At 51.8% G+C, this 16,558-nt stretch overlaps 1 protein-coding gene across 6 annotated transcripts in view; it reads right to left on the reverse strand.

The window, feature by feature from the left end:
* Positions 1–13,719, reverse strand: part of LOC121464752 (trinucleotide repeat-containing gene 18 protein-like) — a 92,971-nt gene extending 79,252 nt beyond the window's left edge. For all 6 annotated transcript variants that reach the window (XM_041677807.1, XM_041677805.1, XM_041677803.1 and 3 more), the window contains exons 1-2: positions 13,346–13,719; positions 11,108–11,538 (exon numbers count right to left, since the gene is read on the reverse strand). In XM_041677807.1, the coding sequence (XP_041533741.1) occupies positions 11,108–11,294 (187 nt within the window). In that variant the 5' untranslated portion in view covers positions 11,295–11,538; positions 13,346–13,719. The remainder of the gene's footprint in view (positions 1–11,107; positions 11,539–13,345) is intronic.
* Between the last annotated feature and the right edge of the window lie 2,839 nt (positions 13,720–16,558).

Consider the following 16,558-nt stretch of genomic DNA (forward strand, 5'->3'; position numbering starts at 1 on the left):
ACCTGGAGTCAGGCTGGAGGCCACCAAGCCCCAGCAATCTGCCTGTCTCCACGCCCCAAAGCACTCCAACTACCCAACTACGGGGAAGACGTGAACAGCCTGACCCAGCTTTTGGGTGGGTGTTGGGATCCGAACTCAGGGCTCTTACCTGTCCTTATTTTCAGACACATTCCCAAACAATCCAGGCTGCCCTCAAACTCCATACAGACCTAAGGCTAACACTGAAGTCTTTCCTGACCCTCCTGCTTTTACCTCCCAAGCATCGGATTGGTCAGTACTCTTTCCTTTCTGTCTTAATTTTTGTTTTTTTGTTTGTTTGTTTTGTTTTTCGAGACAGGGTCTCTCTGTGTAACAGCCCTAGCTAGCTGTCCTGTAGACTAGGCTGGCCTCGAACTCACAGAATTTTAGCATGCCTCTGCCTCCTGAGTGCTGGGATTAATGGCGTGCGCCACCACCACCTTCTTTCTTAAAATGCAGGGAGACAGGTAAGTACTCATCTCCAACCAGAACACAAGAGAGAACAAATGACCCTACAGGGATACAGAGAAAAGTCAAGAAAAAGAAACCGCACCAAAATCTAGTCACTACCATCCAAGTCAGGAGAAGTAACAGCCATGAGAGAAGGGGATGCTGTAATAAAAACAACAGCAGCAATCACAATAGGGCTGAGTAGAGTGCTTGCCAACATCCAGGAAGACCCAAGTTCTAGCCCCGGAACTGGCTGTGGTAGTATACACCTATAATCCCAGCGCTCTCTGGAGATGGAGGCAGGAAGAGTAGAAGCTGAAGACTGCCCTCATCCACATAGCAAACTGAGGCCAGCCTGGACTACATGAGGGGGGAAATACATATATATTGCATGTATGTTTGTGTATGTATATGTATATATACACATATATTCTATACGTGAATGACATATATTTTACATATATATATACACTTATATATGTATATGTTTAATGGGTTAGAAAATCCCATTAAAGACACCTTAAAAGACTGAGAAATGGAAAGGCAAAAAATAGAAAAGAAAACCAGGTGGCGGTTAATCCCAGCACTCGGGAGGCAGAGGCAGTGAGATCTCTGAGTTCAAGGCCAGCATGGTCCACGTGCTGTCCTGAAATAACCTAACACAAAAAAGAGAGCAGGCATGGGCTGATAAGATGAATGGCTCAGTGGGTGAAAACGATTGTAGCCAGACCTGACAGCTACATCCCGGGACCAAACGGAGGAGGGGGAGGAAGCTACTCCCCAAAGTTGTTCTGAACCACAGAGAGAGAGAGAGAGAGAGAGAGAGAGAGAGAGAGAGAACAGAATCATAATACAAAAAAAAAAAATTAAAAGATAAAACTGGACCGGAGACACACACCTGTAATCCCATCACTCAGGAGGCAGACCCAGATGGATCTCTGTGAGTTTGAGGCCAACCTGGTCTATAACATGAGCTCCAGGCTAGCCAGGAAAAGAAAAAGAAAAGGAAAGAAACAGGAAATGCTTTTACCGGAGCAGGGGCCTCAAGATATCTCAGTCCTAGCACAGAGAGAGAACGGTGGGCAGGAAATGATCGAATATGAATAAAAACAGAAACTCAGAAACAATTTAGGACAGGGAGAACTGAACTCTAAGACTGACAGGCAGCCGGGCACTGGGTGCAGCAAACACAAAAGGAGGCCACAGCAGTCCCTTGTGCTCAGTATCTCCAGACAGCTGGATGGGAAGAAAATCCCTAGTCACAGCTCGGGCTTTCTCTGAGCCAGGCGATGCTCTAGGTGCTGCTGCGCCTGCAGTCAGGAAAAATGACTATTACCAGCCATTTCAGCAGAGAGAAAACGGCGGGCCAGTTAGGCAAAATGTCCAACCCACACACTTAGGAAGAGGCCAAGCCATCCCTGGGGTCTCCACAGCCACGTGGGTCACTACTGGGAGGCGCTAAAAGATATCAAGGTATTTAGAGAAGGAGGGGCACCTGGCGTGTAGAGATCAAGAGTCAACGTGAGTGGCCCACGTTTAAGCGGGGTGGGGGAGTGGGGGGTGGGTGTGGTATGAGGCTCTGAGGGTCTGTGGGCAGTTAATGGTTACTGGGGGGTGCTGTGTTGTTTTCTTTAGTGGTGTGGTTAAGATGCTCCTAAAAGTAAGCTGCCACCCAGGTTCAAGAAAGAAACACTAATTAAACTGACTGGTCATGCACAAAAGAAAAAAAGAAAAGAAAAGAAAAAAAGGAAAAAAAGCATGTAACCAGGAGGAAGATTTGGGAAGATGAGCTTCAAAAAACACACAAGTGGATGAGATTAGGTACTGGGGGTCAAATGACTAAAATTCATTATGTACATGAATGAAACAGTCAATGGCTAAAAAAAAGTACCTAGAGTTGTTCACAAGCTAAACAAATAATAACGAAACATTGTACCGGCTTGACCCCCCAGTACCCCTTAAAGGCGGGGGACACTGGAATTTAGTAAAATCACTAGCGGCTAACATGTCAGGGTAGAATAAAGGCATTTTCCAGGCACACCTGGCCTCAGAAGAATGAGGAAGGAGCACGGGGAAACAGGAAGACCCTGAAAACAAGGGAAACGGGCAACAGGAGAAGGGAGATGGAATAATCCAGGACTGGAACCCTGGAGCCTTCAAGAAAAGACAAGGGCTACTTGGGCAGAAGATAATGGCAAATAGGAACTGTGTCCAGAGACTGGAAGGCAAAGAGGGGTTTTTACAAAAAAGAGGTAACTCCAGGAAAATGTTAATTTTATGACATCACTGACTCTAGGACCAAAATTTATAAAGCCATAGTAATAAAAACTGTATTCCATATAGATTGGGGTTGGGATGGAATCAGGGAAGGGGCTAAACCATAATTACCATAACAATAAACACTGACTAGGTCGGCATTCTATCAGGCACAGCGCTTTACTTGGATCATTTAACCCTCAAACACATCTCTCAGAATATCCTATGATCATACTCCATTTTATTTCATTTTTTTCACGTGTGGGTGTTTTCCTTGTATATAAATGTGCCACATTCATACGGTGCCGACGGAGGTCAAAAGACAGCATCAGATCCTGTGGAACAGGCGGTTGAGCTGCTGTGTAGGCGCTAGGAATCGAACTCGGATCCCCTGCGAGAGCAACAAGCATTCTTTACTGCCGGGCCATCTCAGCCTCCTCGTTTTATTTATTGATTTATTTGTTTGTTTAATACTCCCCCTTTTTTTTCTTTTTGTTTTTTTGTGACAGGGTTTCTCTGTGTAGTCCCAGCTATACTGTTTTGGAACTCACTCTGTCTACTAGGCAGGCCTTGAATTGAATTCAGAGATCCGCCTACCTCTGCCTCCGAGTGCTGGGATTAAAATTAAGCACTGCTACACACAGTTTGGTTTATTCCTTTGAGGCAGGGTTGGCCTCCACCTCGCCACGCACTCAAAGGAGGAAGATGACCTTGAACTATCCTGTCCACCATTCCCCCCCCCCCCCCGCGCCCCCCTTACAGGTACACACACTACCACGAGCACCACAAGCAGTTAACGTGACTGATAAACCCAGGGCTTCATACATGCTAGGCAAGCCTTAACTGAGCTCTATGCTCAGCCCTGCCTTGGTGGGTGTTGTCTTTAATTTTTTGAGGCAGGATCTCATTATATAGCCCTAGCTGGCCTGGAACTCTCTCACTATGTAGTCCAGGCTAGCCTACAACTCCACAGAGATCCCTTGTGTCTCCCAAATGCAGGGATTAAAGGCATATTCCACTGGGCGTGGCAATGCTGAATAAGAAAGGTCACAATTTTAAGACAAACCTCTGTGATTTCTAGGACAAACCTGAGCAATAGTGAATTCCAGGCCCAGTTGGGCTACCCAGGCAGACCCTTTAAAAAGTCAAATAAGGGCGCTGGAGAGATGGCTCAGTGGTTAAGAGCATTGCCTGCTCTTCCAAAGGTCCTGAGTTCAATTCCCAGCAACCACATAGTGGCTCACAACCATCTGTAAAGAGGTCTGGCGCCCTCTTCTGGCCTTCAGGCATACAGACAGAATATTGTATCATAATAAATAAATAAATATTTTTTTAAAAAAAGTCAAATAAACCAGAACTTAATATGAAAGCATTTTAAGACTGGATATGAGTATGACATCACATACTTGTGACCCTAGCACTTAAGATGTGGAGGCAAGAGGAGGATCAGGAGTTCAAAGCCAGCTCAAGACACACAAAATAGAAGTATTTTAGTCTGCTATTATACAAAAAAAAAAGGGGGGGGTATTAAATAAGAGCCAGGAGGTGGTGGTGCATGCCTTTCACCCCATCACTAGGGACTCAGAGACAAGCGGATCTCTGTGAGTTGGAGGCCAGCCTGATCTACAAGAGCTAGTTCCAGGACAGGCTCCAAAACTACAGAGAAACCCTGTCTCGAAGAAACAAACAAAAAAGAATGAAGTAAGCAGCGAGGGCCTAGGAAACCTACTCAGTTGTAGCTGCAAAGCCCTGGGGTCTATCACCAGACCCAAAATATAATAAAAAACCTAGGTTGGCCCCACGTGGCTAAGTACTGTGCTCCAGCCGGAGATAGTTAGAAGGGAATTCCAAAGCCCAGAGAGAGGTGTGGATGAGCCTGAGGAATCTGTGAGTCACCTGCTAATGATGGCCGTAATTGCAGCAATCACTTTCTCAGTAACTTCTGCAGAGGGCTGAGCCTGGGTCAAGCTCCTGGGCTGAGCTTGCTCCATCGGACTTGACCAGACAAGGAAGCTTTTGGTATTAACTGGTCCACTGTGCAGATGGGAAAATTGAGACTCACAGACCATGGCGGGCACAAAACCTTCAATCTCAGGCCTAGGCTGGTGTGAGGGCTCACAGGACAACTGGCCTCCAAAGCCGAGGACCCAAGTTCAGGGGTCTGGACCCAAAAGGTAGAAGGAGAGAACTGACTCAGGCAATTCGTCCTTTTGAACACACACTTGTGTGAATACACACACGGAATTAGCTGTCATAAAAACAAACAAACCCTCAGCCCTAGAAAAGCCAGCCTCCAGATGAAGCAGTTTCTTATCAAAAAGATTGTAGGAAAAAAAAAAAAAAAAAGATTGTAGGATCAGAACCTCAGCTACCTGCTAAGAAGTGCAAAACTGTTAGGAAGGGTACGCAAACCTCTGAGCCACACCCTTAAAGCCTCACTGGGTGATTCTAGGTGGGTTGTTCCACTGAGCCACACCCCAGCCCCTCACTGGGGGATTCTAGGCAGGGGCTCTACCACTGAGCAGCATCTCCACAGTCCTCCTTTTATCTTGAGACAGGATCTCACTACATGAAGGCTTTCATTTCCATCAAAGGTAGATGCCAGGCCTCTCTCCGCTAAAGGCATGCTAAGCACCTCTGGCCTTCCTGGGCTGAGGGTCTGACTCAGTAGTGTGTGCCTATGGCACTGGGTTTCATTGCCAGCAATACAAAAACAAACAGATTAAAGGACCCTGGGGAAAACTTAACACCAAATGTTAGCTTTTCTTTTGTTTTTGTTCTGTTTTGTTCTATTTTTGTTGTTTTGTTTTTGTTTTTAAAACAGTGGTCTCACAAATCCCAAGTACACCTCAACCTATCTCCACCCAAGGAAGGCCAGGATTACAAAGTATATACCATGCTGCGCGGTGGTGCACGCCTGTAACCCCAGCACTCGGGAGACAGAGGCAGGTGGATCTCAGTAAGTTTGAGGCCAGCCTGGTCTACAAAGCGAGTTCCAGGACAGCCAGGACTGCTACACAGAGAAACCCTGTCTCAAAAAAACAAAAAATCCCAAAAAACAAAACAAAAACCAAAAGTATATGTCACCAATACAGATCTTGAGAACGAACGACCTCAGGGTTTCATGCATGGTTAGTAGACACTGGAATACTTGTAGAGATGGCCTAAAATCTAGACTGCACGCTACACCATGAGGTGGAAGCAAAATCAGGTTGGACAACAGCTGGTCCACCAAAAGGAGTCAAAACCATCCACAACCCAATCACATAGTACCCTTTGTAGGCAGAGGCACAATCTTGACTTCAAGGTCTTTCTCAATTATGTAGTGAATTGGAAGGCCCACGTGGGCTTCAATAGACTCCAACTTAAAAAAAAAAAGCCATAGCAACACCACCCCCCGGCAATTACCATATAGACTCCTTAAATCCCAGCACTCCAGAGTTTTAGACAGGAGGATCATAAACTCCAGAATGGCCCCAGCTACATAAAACTCTGTCTTAAAAAAAAAAAAAAAAAGGTTGTTGGTGCACACACCTCTAATCCCAGCACTCTGGAGGCAGAGGCAGGCAGATCTTTGTGAGTTCGAGGACGGCCTGGAGTTAGACCATGACAGCTAGAGCTACACAGAGAAACCCTGTCTCGAGAAACTGAAAAGAAAGAAGACAGGCACAGAGGCACACACGTTTAATCCCAGCCAGGTTTACACAGTGAAGTCCAGGCCAACCAGGGCTACACAGTGAGACTTTGTTTAAAAAAAAAAAATAAAAAAAAAAATAAATAAAAATAAAAAAAAAAATAGAGAAGGGGGAGTGCCTCGCCCCATCGTGTCCCCCAAACTTTCTTCCATTCTCTATGAACACTTCTAACCAAAACTCAGTGTTCTCGATCTCGATCTCTTTTTCTCCATGAGTGTGTGTGTGTGTGTGTCTGTCTGTCTGTCTGGAGTTTCAAGGACAAGTTCCCCAGAATCCGTTCTCTCTTTCAGCCACAAGGATCCCAGGGATCCAACCCTTTTATCCATTATGCCATTTTGAGAAGCCCTCCCCTTCGCCCTTAACATGCTTACTGTGGAAGAATTTCAAGTTCAGAGAAGTTTGACATAGTTACCATAACTACTGTGACCTTCGTGGGTTCCAATCTTTGTTTGTTTGTTATCTGACATGGCCTGCTGTCCCCCACAAACATGCCTGGACACCTAAATTCAAAATATTCTTTTTTTTCCACCTGCCCAAGCTATTGGCCAGACAGAGGCAGACATGGCATCCCCTGCTCCTAAATACTTCAGCTTCCTCATTCCTGAAGAGTAAAAAACGGCTCTTAGCCAGGCAGCGATGGGTGTCCGGGAACGCAGTGTGGACCCATCACTGTCAGCTATGCACAGCCCATATTCCAGGTTCACCAACTGCCTCCATGATCTTTGGAGCCGTTTCTTCCCTGGGTCTTGAACTGCACAGTGCCTGTAGCCATGGCGATGTGTTTCCGTTGTCTTAAGCAGTCCAGGCTCTCTGCCCACCTTCGCCTTGCATACCACTGACTTTTTTTTTTTTTTTTTTTAGGAGTCCAGGCCAGTTTTGTAAAATGGCTGTTTAAAATTCCAAGACTTCATTGCTGGTCTTCAGGGACCTGGTAAGATCTGCCCCGCCCCACAGTCTATCTCTCACTGGGCAGACTGATCCCAGGGCTCTCAGCAGGCTCTCTCTTCTGCATTTTGTCAACCCTTCTGCTCTTCAGACACACAAAGGAGTTCACTCTAGGGATGGCTGAGGTCAAGCCCTCTGACCCGGCCCTTCACCCCAAGGGCCAGACCAGACCCAGGGCGTTTTATTTCCTACATGGCCTGTGTCCCCATTTACAATGATTTCCTCCCCTGATCTGTGTGTTTATTGCCTGGCTCCCACACTAGAAAGTGAGCCTCAAGGAAGAGCAAACCTTCCTGTCTGTTTGGTTCCCTGCCTCAGTTCCAGGCCCCAGTTCAGTGCCCTGGTGAGCTTGGAAATCATTTGCTAAGCAAATGAACAAATGGGGAAGAAAGAAAATCAAGGCTTGGGTTGCCGAAGTACCAAAGGTGCCGACAAGATGGCTCAGGGTAAAGAGGCCCGTGGCCACACCTGAGTCCATCCTAGGCCCCACAGGGTAGGAGACAATCAACTCCAGCCAATTGTCTCTGCAGTGGGGTTTGTACACACACACACACACACACACACACACACACACACTTAAAATACAAAAAGAAAAACAAAAAAAAAAAAAAAAGAATAGGAGGTGACCACTCCAAACACCAGGGAACCCCAAGGGGCCCTTGGGTTCAGAGCCTTCTCCATTGCTGTCTCTGACCAAAGAAAGAAGGGTTCAAGGAGAAAGGAAGGAAGAAAAAAAGAAAGAAAGAACCCTTATCTTCTGGATTCCTTGTCTCCCCAGTCAGTCCTAACTGCTTAATGTTTCTAAATCAAGCCCAGTAGGCTAACGGGATGGGTTCCAGAGTGGGAGCCCATGGCCTATTGTCGAAGGGCCAGGTCAAAGTGCAGTGCCTCCTGTGTCCAGACCTGAGTCCCACCCCTCATTCAGTCCAGGGTGTGGGTTCAGAGAAAATAAGTAGCCAGGTGTGAGATCTTGCTAACAGGATTCTAACATGAAAGACTCAAGAGTCCCAAATCCAGCACATAAGAGTCCAGCCCACTGGTCCATCTCACTGACAGGCTGTGAACGCTGTAGTTCAACAGCAGGACTTAGAGCAAAGAACGAAGGAAGAAGCCTTTGATGCAAACCGGCATGTGCGTATGTGTGCGTAAGTGTGTGTGTGTGGTGTGTGTGTGTGTGTTTAAGATACAGTGTCCAGGCTGGCCCCCAACTCCTGCTCCTTCTGTCTTTGCCTCTGTTGAGTGCTGAGATTTGGGTGTGAGCCTCCATAGCTGGCACCTCATTTGTTTTTTGGTTTTGTTTTTTGTTTTATTTCACCCGAGGAAGGGACTAGAGAGCCCTTAGCCAAACCCGTACCAGAGCAGACCACTCTTCCTCCAGCGGACCCTCACTCAGCAGCCCTCCTCCCGCAAGGGTACCAGACAAGTTCCCCCTGCTTGGTGGACTTCATAGGTGCTTCTGCACCCTAGCAGCCATGGGCACGTGCACACATTCCCCAGGGGACCAGACCAATGCTAACAAACACCCCCTTCTCCCCCCAGGCTGTGTGACCCTGGCAAACAGCTCAGCTTCTCTGGCTTTTTATACAAAAGTAAATAAAGATGGCTGGAGAAAGCTGGTAAGATCCAAGGAGCTAGCAGCCAGAAAAAGCACAGGGTGGTGCCCTGCGAAAAGAACTTGCACCTGCACCCCCGCAAAGAAAGCGGAGTGGGGGAGGGTGTCTTCCGCCTCTATCCCCACCAGCCCTAGGGTTGAATGGGGTACAGTCCCATGTCGTGGTTAATGGGATTAAGAATGGCTTCAGCTCTGGGCGTTGACCTGGGGTCCGGTCTCTCTGCCCCATCTGGAGCTGGGGACAAATGGGGCCAACGGGAAGTCATAGAGAGCTTCGAGGGCCCCCACTCTTCACTCTCTGGTAAGCGAGGCCTCAGGGGGACTGCAGCGGCTTTCCCTCCATTTCCTCCACGCCCTCAAGCCACCCTGTGCATAAGTCGCACAGCTGCAAGCAGAGAAGGACACGACACAGGATTCCAAGGGGTCTTCCAGCTGGACTTTCTAGTCTGTCACCCCATCCACCAGATCGCGAGTTAGGCATCGGAGGCAGTGTAACTGTGCTATGCTACCAGGGTTGAAAAAAGGGCAGAACACTAAGAACGGCGGCAAGGAGTGGCCGGCGCGCTGCTCTCAGCCAGGTCTGGGCCAGATCCCAGGCAGTCCTGGAGCAGGCGACAAGCTGAGACTCAGCCAGCCAGGAACACCCTGAGGTCAGATTCCCAGGCCACAAGAGGAGCCCCTGCCACCACCTCCAGCCAGAACAACTAACCCAGGGACCCCAAAAAGCACGCGAATTCACACATCCATGAAATCTCCAATGGTCCCTCTCAGAGGTTCAAGAGGAGTTGGCCCAAATGGCCTTTGTATCCCAAGGCCATCCCCAAATCGTGCCTTGGGAATAGTCTCTGATGCCCCACTTGGGTCACAGGGCACCATTCTTGTACGAATCTGGTCTTGTCACCACCAACCCCTCCACCCCCCGTGCGGTCGCACCTCAAGCTCTCAAGGGGCACACGCGCACCGGGGGAGTTGACCAGGGTCCCTGCGCCCCCGCCGACAGGGATCTCCGTTCGCCCCTCCCCCGCCAGGCACTTCACAAAGGCCCTTTGTCCCGCTGAGTCCCGGACTCCGATTCTAGAAAAGTTCCAGGAGAAAAATCAAAGGCAGAGGCTAAATCGGCGAGCCTCGGTCACCCTGGCGGGCAGGGGGAGAAACTTAAGTGGTGGCTCTGGGCCCCAAGGGTTTCTGTTCCAAGACTTGTTTCAAGGACGAGAAGAGCGGGATCCCTGGGAAAACGACAAGGTAGTGCTTTTAAAGGAAGAGTTGGTGTGTTCTTAAGCCAGGCGCAGAAGCAAGGAGCGACCGGGGAGGGATCCGCTCACGGAGCCGCCACCAGGCAGGTCTGCTGATCCCAGGCTCCCTCTCTCCCAGCGCACGGTGGCTAAGGCTTGCCTCGGCCCTGCCTGGCCCTTTGCTCCTCCCCGAGTAGCCCTAGGAAACCGGTGAGGGACTGGGCCTTCTCAGCCACAACTTCCCGTGCGCCACCGCAGGGTACCCAGTGCAGCCCGTGCTCAGCCGGACTGGCGGCTGGGTTGCACAGACCTGGTACACTCATTTCTTCCAAATAACCAGGGTCCCCAGGATCTTAAGAGTTCACCATAGATCAGGCTCCTAAAACTGAGGTCATTCTTTATTTCCCCCACCCTATCCTTCGAGTTGTGGGACTGCCCGGGACGCGGCTCCACGAGGGGACCGAACCCAAGACCCACCCATTCAACGAGGAGGAAGCTCGCTAAGAAAAGGACCGGGGAACGGGCGTCTCCCGAGGTGTGGAGTTGACACGTTGTTTTGTCGCCTACGTTTATTTTTATTTTTTAATTTTTATTTATTTATCTGGCAAACTCCACTTCCTCAAGAGCCCTTGGACTGGGATTCCCCCAAGGCGGCTGTGACTCTGCAGACACTTGAGCCTCGGGAAGATTGAGACTATCAGTACACCAGGGACAGAAACCGAGACTGTCTTCCCAGAGCCTCGGGACCGACCTTAGCGCTGGGAGCTGAGCCTCCAACACACCCTGGTGAAACAGGACAGAGACTCTCAGCTTCAGTCGCGGAGGTCTGCCCAGGGCTCCCCTCCCCAGGATCCCCCTCAAGGCAGAGGGTGGGTGCCAGCGCAGTGAGCAACACTTACCAGGGTGCGGGTGCAGGTTGAGACCGGCCATGTATTTCCCAGGCGGCAGGGGACCTGGCAAGGCCGAGGAGGGTAAGCGTCCGGCAGTGGCCGCGCCCACGCGGTGGCTGTCCATGGCCAGACCGGACAGCAGCGGCGGCGGGGGGCCGTGGACGGACCGCTGGGGCCCGAAATCTCGGCCATCCATCCTCCGCGGGAGTGCCGCGGTCAGCCTCCCCACCCGGCCCGCCGGCCTCCTTCAGTTGGACTTAAAAGTTCGGCCTCGATGTAGTCCTAGTGTCCTCGGGTGGCGGGCGCTCCGCGGCGTGCATGGCGGCGGCCAGCGGGGCTTGCGCTCAACCACGGGCCAGCGGCCCGGGGCGCACGAACGGCCCGCGGTGAGTCCCCTCCGGGCGGCCGAGCGGAGATGCGCGAGGAGGCGCACACGGCGTCTTGGCGAGGGAATAAGATGGGCCGCGGAAGACACAGAAGAGGAGGAAAGGGGAAAAGGGGGGGGGAGAAAAAAAAGAAAACAAGTTTCAGAAAGTCGCCTCGCCCTTCAGGGTCGGAGAGTAGCGAACCAAGCTGATGGTCAGAAATAAAATCAGGAGTAGCCGCCCCTTCTCCGCGAAAAGCCACAACCTATGGTCCTTCCTCTACCAGCTCGGGGTTCCCAGGGATCTGGCTCGGGAAAACTGCCCTGGCGAGCTGCGTCCCAACCCGGACTCTTGCCTGCTAAGTCCTCCCGAAACTGGGAAAGGCCACTCAGCCGACCGCGCCCGTTCAGCTAAATCCAAACCCGAAGAGTGCTTTATTTTCCAGGAGTCACATGCTCCGGGGGTTTAAAACTGCAAACTCTTTAGAGTTGGTCGAAATGTGTCCATAACGCCATCTGATCCTCAAAGTTTAATATTTAACCTTTTTGGGGACCTCGTCTCCTTTTTTCCCCTGAGTTTTGTGAGCCGCCAAAAATAATAATAAAGAGTGTTTGATTTCGAGGCTTTTTGTTGCTATTTACCAAGGTCAGATACAAAAGCGGGCTTATTTTTAAAGGAAGATCACCGCCCCCTCCTGCTGCCCCCGTTGGGCCACTGGGAGTCGCAGAATCCGAGTCCCCAGGACGTGGCATTCTTGCCCGCGGACTGGAAAAAGTCTCCTCCAAAACAAGATTTGGTTTCATTTTCCAACGCCTGGGCCTAGGAATCACAAGGCTGGGAGGACGTGGCCTGGTGTGGATTTGGGGATCATCAGGGAAGAAAGGGGCTCCTAGGATCTCGCTTCTACTCTAGCTTTGCGACCCACACACCCCCCAAAATAACCTACAAAGGAAAAAACCATAAGAGCGCGGGCCAGCACAGGGGCGCCTCCCCAGAATCGCGTAGAACCCCCTCTAACTCCAGTTTAAGCTGTTTGTTTAAAAGATCTGTCGTTTTCCCGTGGGGGGCAGAAGGAGGTCTCGGAGAGGCCATCCCTTCCTCGCAGACCATCCGCTAGCCCCTGGCAGCTCCAGATCCTGATTCCGAGAGGCCCGGGGCGCTTTAGTAGCGGAGGACTAAGCCAAAGCCACGGGCTCCCGGGTGGCCGCCCTGCGCCAGACCCCAAAGTCCTCTTCCCCCAACTTTGCTAAGGACGCCTATTTTAACGTGGCTTTGGTTACAAACACCCCCCTCCCTTGCTCTCATCAGGCTCTGGTTACCAGATCCGCGTTTACTTTTGAAAAAATCTACGGTCGCCACAGTCCGGAATACGTGTCTCAAAAGACGCGAGGAGTTTCCCGCATGTACTTAAGTATTAAAGATAATATTCTTTAAAGGCAACGTTTTGAAAACGGCACTGCCCAGGCGCCCCACTTTAAGGAAGTCGGGGTGAAGCCCTATGGAGCTGCCTTTACGATGATCGAGAAGCTGGCGTGGCCATCTGCGGAGCTCCTCTGCGTCCTCCTCTACTTTTCTCCTCTTAAATGCAGCTAAAATGGCTGAATTCCGGCTTTTAATTAAAAACAGCCTATAATCGAAACCGTCTCGGCGTCCCCCGGCTAGCCCGCCGCCTGCCGGGAACGAAGTAGGGAACCGCCGCCCTCGGCGGCGCTGCAGGCTGGGAGCTCGGGTGGGAGCCCAGGGCGCAGCGGCGCGCCCTCTCCCCCAGGTCCCTGCCCTCTACGTCCCTTCTGGGGACCCCAACAGTTTCGGGGAACGCATGCCCAGCGGGCCCGAGGGGTGCGCTGCACAAGTTTGGGGAGCATCGGGACCCGGAGCGTACCTGGCGCGGCGGGGCTCCGGGCTCCAGGCTCCGACGGCGACTCCGGCGACCGCCGCGGTTCCCGGCGCGGCTAGGCGCCCGTACTGCCCGCCATCCCTCGGCCGCCGCTCCCCTCCGCCACCCGCAGCCGCCTCACACTTTTTGCCCGCCTTTCCTTTTTTTGGTAGAAAACCGCTCCCCGGGCCGGGCGCGCGGCGCGCCAACTCCTCCGCCCTCCCGCGGCCCTGCTCCCGCAGCCCCCGGAAAAGCCAGCTTTCCTCCCGCCGAGCTCCCCGCTTTTTAATAAAATCCAGGTAGCGCCGGTTTAAAGAATCCCAAATCTCCATATACAGCCCGGGATTGGAAAAGGTACATTACACAACCCCCCTTTCAAGTTCCTCTCGCTGGATCTAAAAAAAAAAAAAAAAAAAAAAAAAAAAAAAAAAAAAGCTGGGGGGGGTGAGGGGGTTGGGGGAGGGGAGCCTAGCAGGCGAAGAAACACGCATTGTTCCCGGGTGCCCGCCCCCCCTTCGGGCCAGCCCCCGGCCGCAGCGCATTGGCCCCGCGCGCCGCCCATCACGCGCATGTAAACACCTTGGCCCTCAGCCATTCCTATAAAACCAATTACGGACCTCGGGGCTCCAGCAGTTTCCAGGCTCCCCACGGCGGGGCTGAATGATCAAAACTGGTGGTGAGAATTTTTCCGAGCCGTTTCTAGGCAGCCCTCCCCCTCACCAGCTCCAGCAGCCCTCCCCTTCTCCTTCTTCTCCCTTTTCTCCCCCCCCCCATCCCAGCCCCTCCTCCTGCGTCTGGGCTGAGTGATCAAAATAGAGGAAGATGGTTGTCGCCGCAATCCCGGGCTCTGCAAGGCCTCCTGTCAGCTTCCTCCAGCGGGAGGAGGTGACAAGCTAGCCGGGAAAGGCCGGGAGCTGGCGGGCTGCTCTTTGCGCCCGCGCCCGGTGCTCTCTCTCCAGGGTGCCACTCCAAAGCGCGCAGTTCAGACGCGGAAATAACAAGGCCTGCTTTTTTTCTCCTTTTTCTTTTAAAATAAAGCAGCGATTCATTCCTTGTCCTCCCCCCCCCCCCCAGCAGTCGCGGTCGGGTGGGGTGGCCAGGCGACAAGGCCTTTTTTTTTTCCTTTTTTTTTCCTGTTGCCCCAGCCTGCGGGTCCCCTCCCTGAAACGCGGTGGCAGAAGGCTTTACTATTTAATATTTTGGACAGGCCGCGGCGGCCGGCAGCGGTGAGTTGCATCTCATAAAAAGGGTTCCTATAGAAACCCGGGCTGTGGGGCTCTGCGGCCGAGTGCGCAGCGCGCGCCCCTCCCCAAAGCCCCTTTTGGCGTGGGCGCCCCTCCTTCCTCCTCCACTCCATCCCCCAAGAAAAACCAGAGCAGAAAAAAGGATTAGATCGGCGGAGCGCGAGCTGAATCCCTCTCGGTTCTGACATTTCAGCCCTATTAGCATTTCTCCACGGGGCCTTCTGAAACCTATTAAGGTGTAATATTAAAAACCTCTTGGCTGGGGGCCTCTCTCGCCTTCCATCCGCCGCGCCCCCTCCAGGGAGGGCGAGACCGGGAAAGGGAGAAAAAAAATCTGTTGAGCTCAGAGGAAGCAAGCCAAGCCCAAAAGTGCTTGGCTGGCCACGGCGGCCAGAGAGGGAGGGGGGGCCCCAATCCCCCAGACTTTGTACTTTTAATTTTGCTCCTTCAGCAAAAAAAAAAAAAAAAACTTTAGGGGCTGAGTGGCCGGGAACTGCGTTACGGCAGATCTACCTGGCTGGGGACGCAGGGAATGTGGTCCTCGCCCAAGGAACTAAGTTGGGGTGGCGGGGTCCCCGCACCCTTTCCGCAAGCCCCCAGGAGCCCGAGCCCAGCTAGGCATTACCTACCCTGGAAAAGAAGCTCGGGAAGGCAGAGAGCTTGCAGATCCTGCCTCGAGAGCAACCGTGGTTATAGGATTTTAATTAAAACAAAAGGAGCCCGCTCTTTCGCCCTGCTCTGCGGACTCAGCATTTTCGCGCTGCTATTTTTTTTTTTAAAGAAAATCCATTTTTAAGGCAATTTTTCTGAGGGTTTTTTTTTTAATGAGCTAGTTAGCGCTCATCCGTTCTATTTTCTTTTCTCCACTTTTAGAAAGAAAAAAAAGAGGGGGGAAGATTCGAGAGAGAACTGGGGGTGTCTAATTTAATTCCAGGATAAATTTGAAGGGAAAAAAAAATTCGGCCTCTTGAGGGCAGTTTCAAGTTGCCCTTCCTTGGAGCTTCCTGCGCTGGTTTCTAGGCTGCCCTCTTTGGGAAGCTGGAGCCCGGTGGGGGGGGGGGGGGGGAGGAGGGAGGAGTGAGAAGGAGAGAAAAGAACGAAAATAGCCCGAGCCAAGGGGAACTTAGCGGCGGTGTCCGCGCGCTTGGAGCTGGGCGTACGGGTCTCAGTGGCAGCCAGGGGCGACCGGAGGCGCCCGGTGCAGCCCGGGGACGGCCAGGAGCAAAGACGGAGAAAGGGGGGTTAGAGAAAGGAGGTATTGTGTCTGTGTGCCTTAGGGGAGGGGGGGGTTGATGGTAAGAAATAAAATAAATGCCGTTAAACTGCGCTGGCTGTAGAAACCAGAGAGGAAGGGGGTGGGGGGCGTCTAGTGCCCTTGAGCTTTATCCAGAGGCCTTTGTGGGTTCCCAGTTAAACCCTCCCACGCCTCAATCCCAACGTGTTCCCCCACCCCCATCGCCCTCCGATATTCAGAACGCAGGCCCTGATCTTCCCCCAACTCCCTCATCCCTCCCGGGATCCAGAATGTTTTCCTTATTTTAATACAGCTCAAGAAAAAATACGTATTTTGAGAGAGATGGGGTGGGGGATTGAGCAGAAGGCTTGCGGGGTTGGAAAAAAACAAAGGCCTATTTTTATAAATGTTTAATGTTTTCACCCCTGGATGCTCCAAGACGCCGTAATTGTGACGGCGGGGTATTGTGCCATAAATCATTTAGCTGCTAATAAAAAATTATTCCGATTTGCCGATGGCGTTTGCATTTTTCAAGTGTGCGCCCTGTCGGCATGGCATACCGACCCAGAGTTTCATTAGGGCCTTGGCTGGTGTGGAACGTGGCCCTCTCCCCTCTGGAATGTGCGGCGCCCGGGGTCCCCTCTCGACCTGCCACTCGGCCCTCGGGCCACCGGTGCGTAGGACCTGGGGAACCGGTGGCGCCGGATTCCCAGCCCCTGGGCAGGGGAACACAGGCTGAGT

This window comes from Microtus oregoni, unplaced genomic scaffold (assembly GCF_018167655.1).
Source record: "Microtus oregoni isolate MIOR12 unplaced genomic scaffold, Mior012 000029F_ref0000214, whole genome shotgun sequence".
NCBI lineage: Eukaryota > Metazoa > Chordata > Mammalia > Rodentia > Cricetidae > Microtus > Microtus oregoni.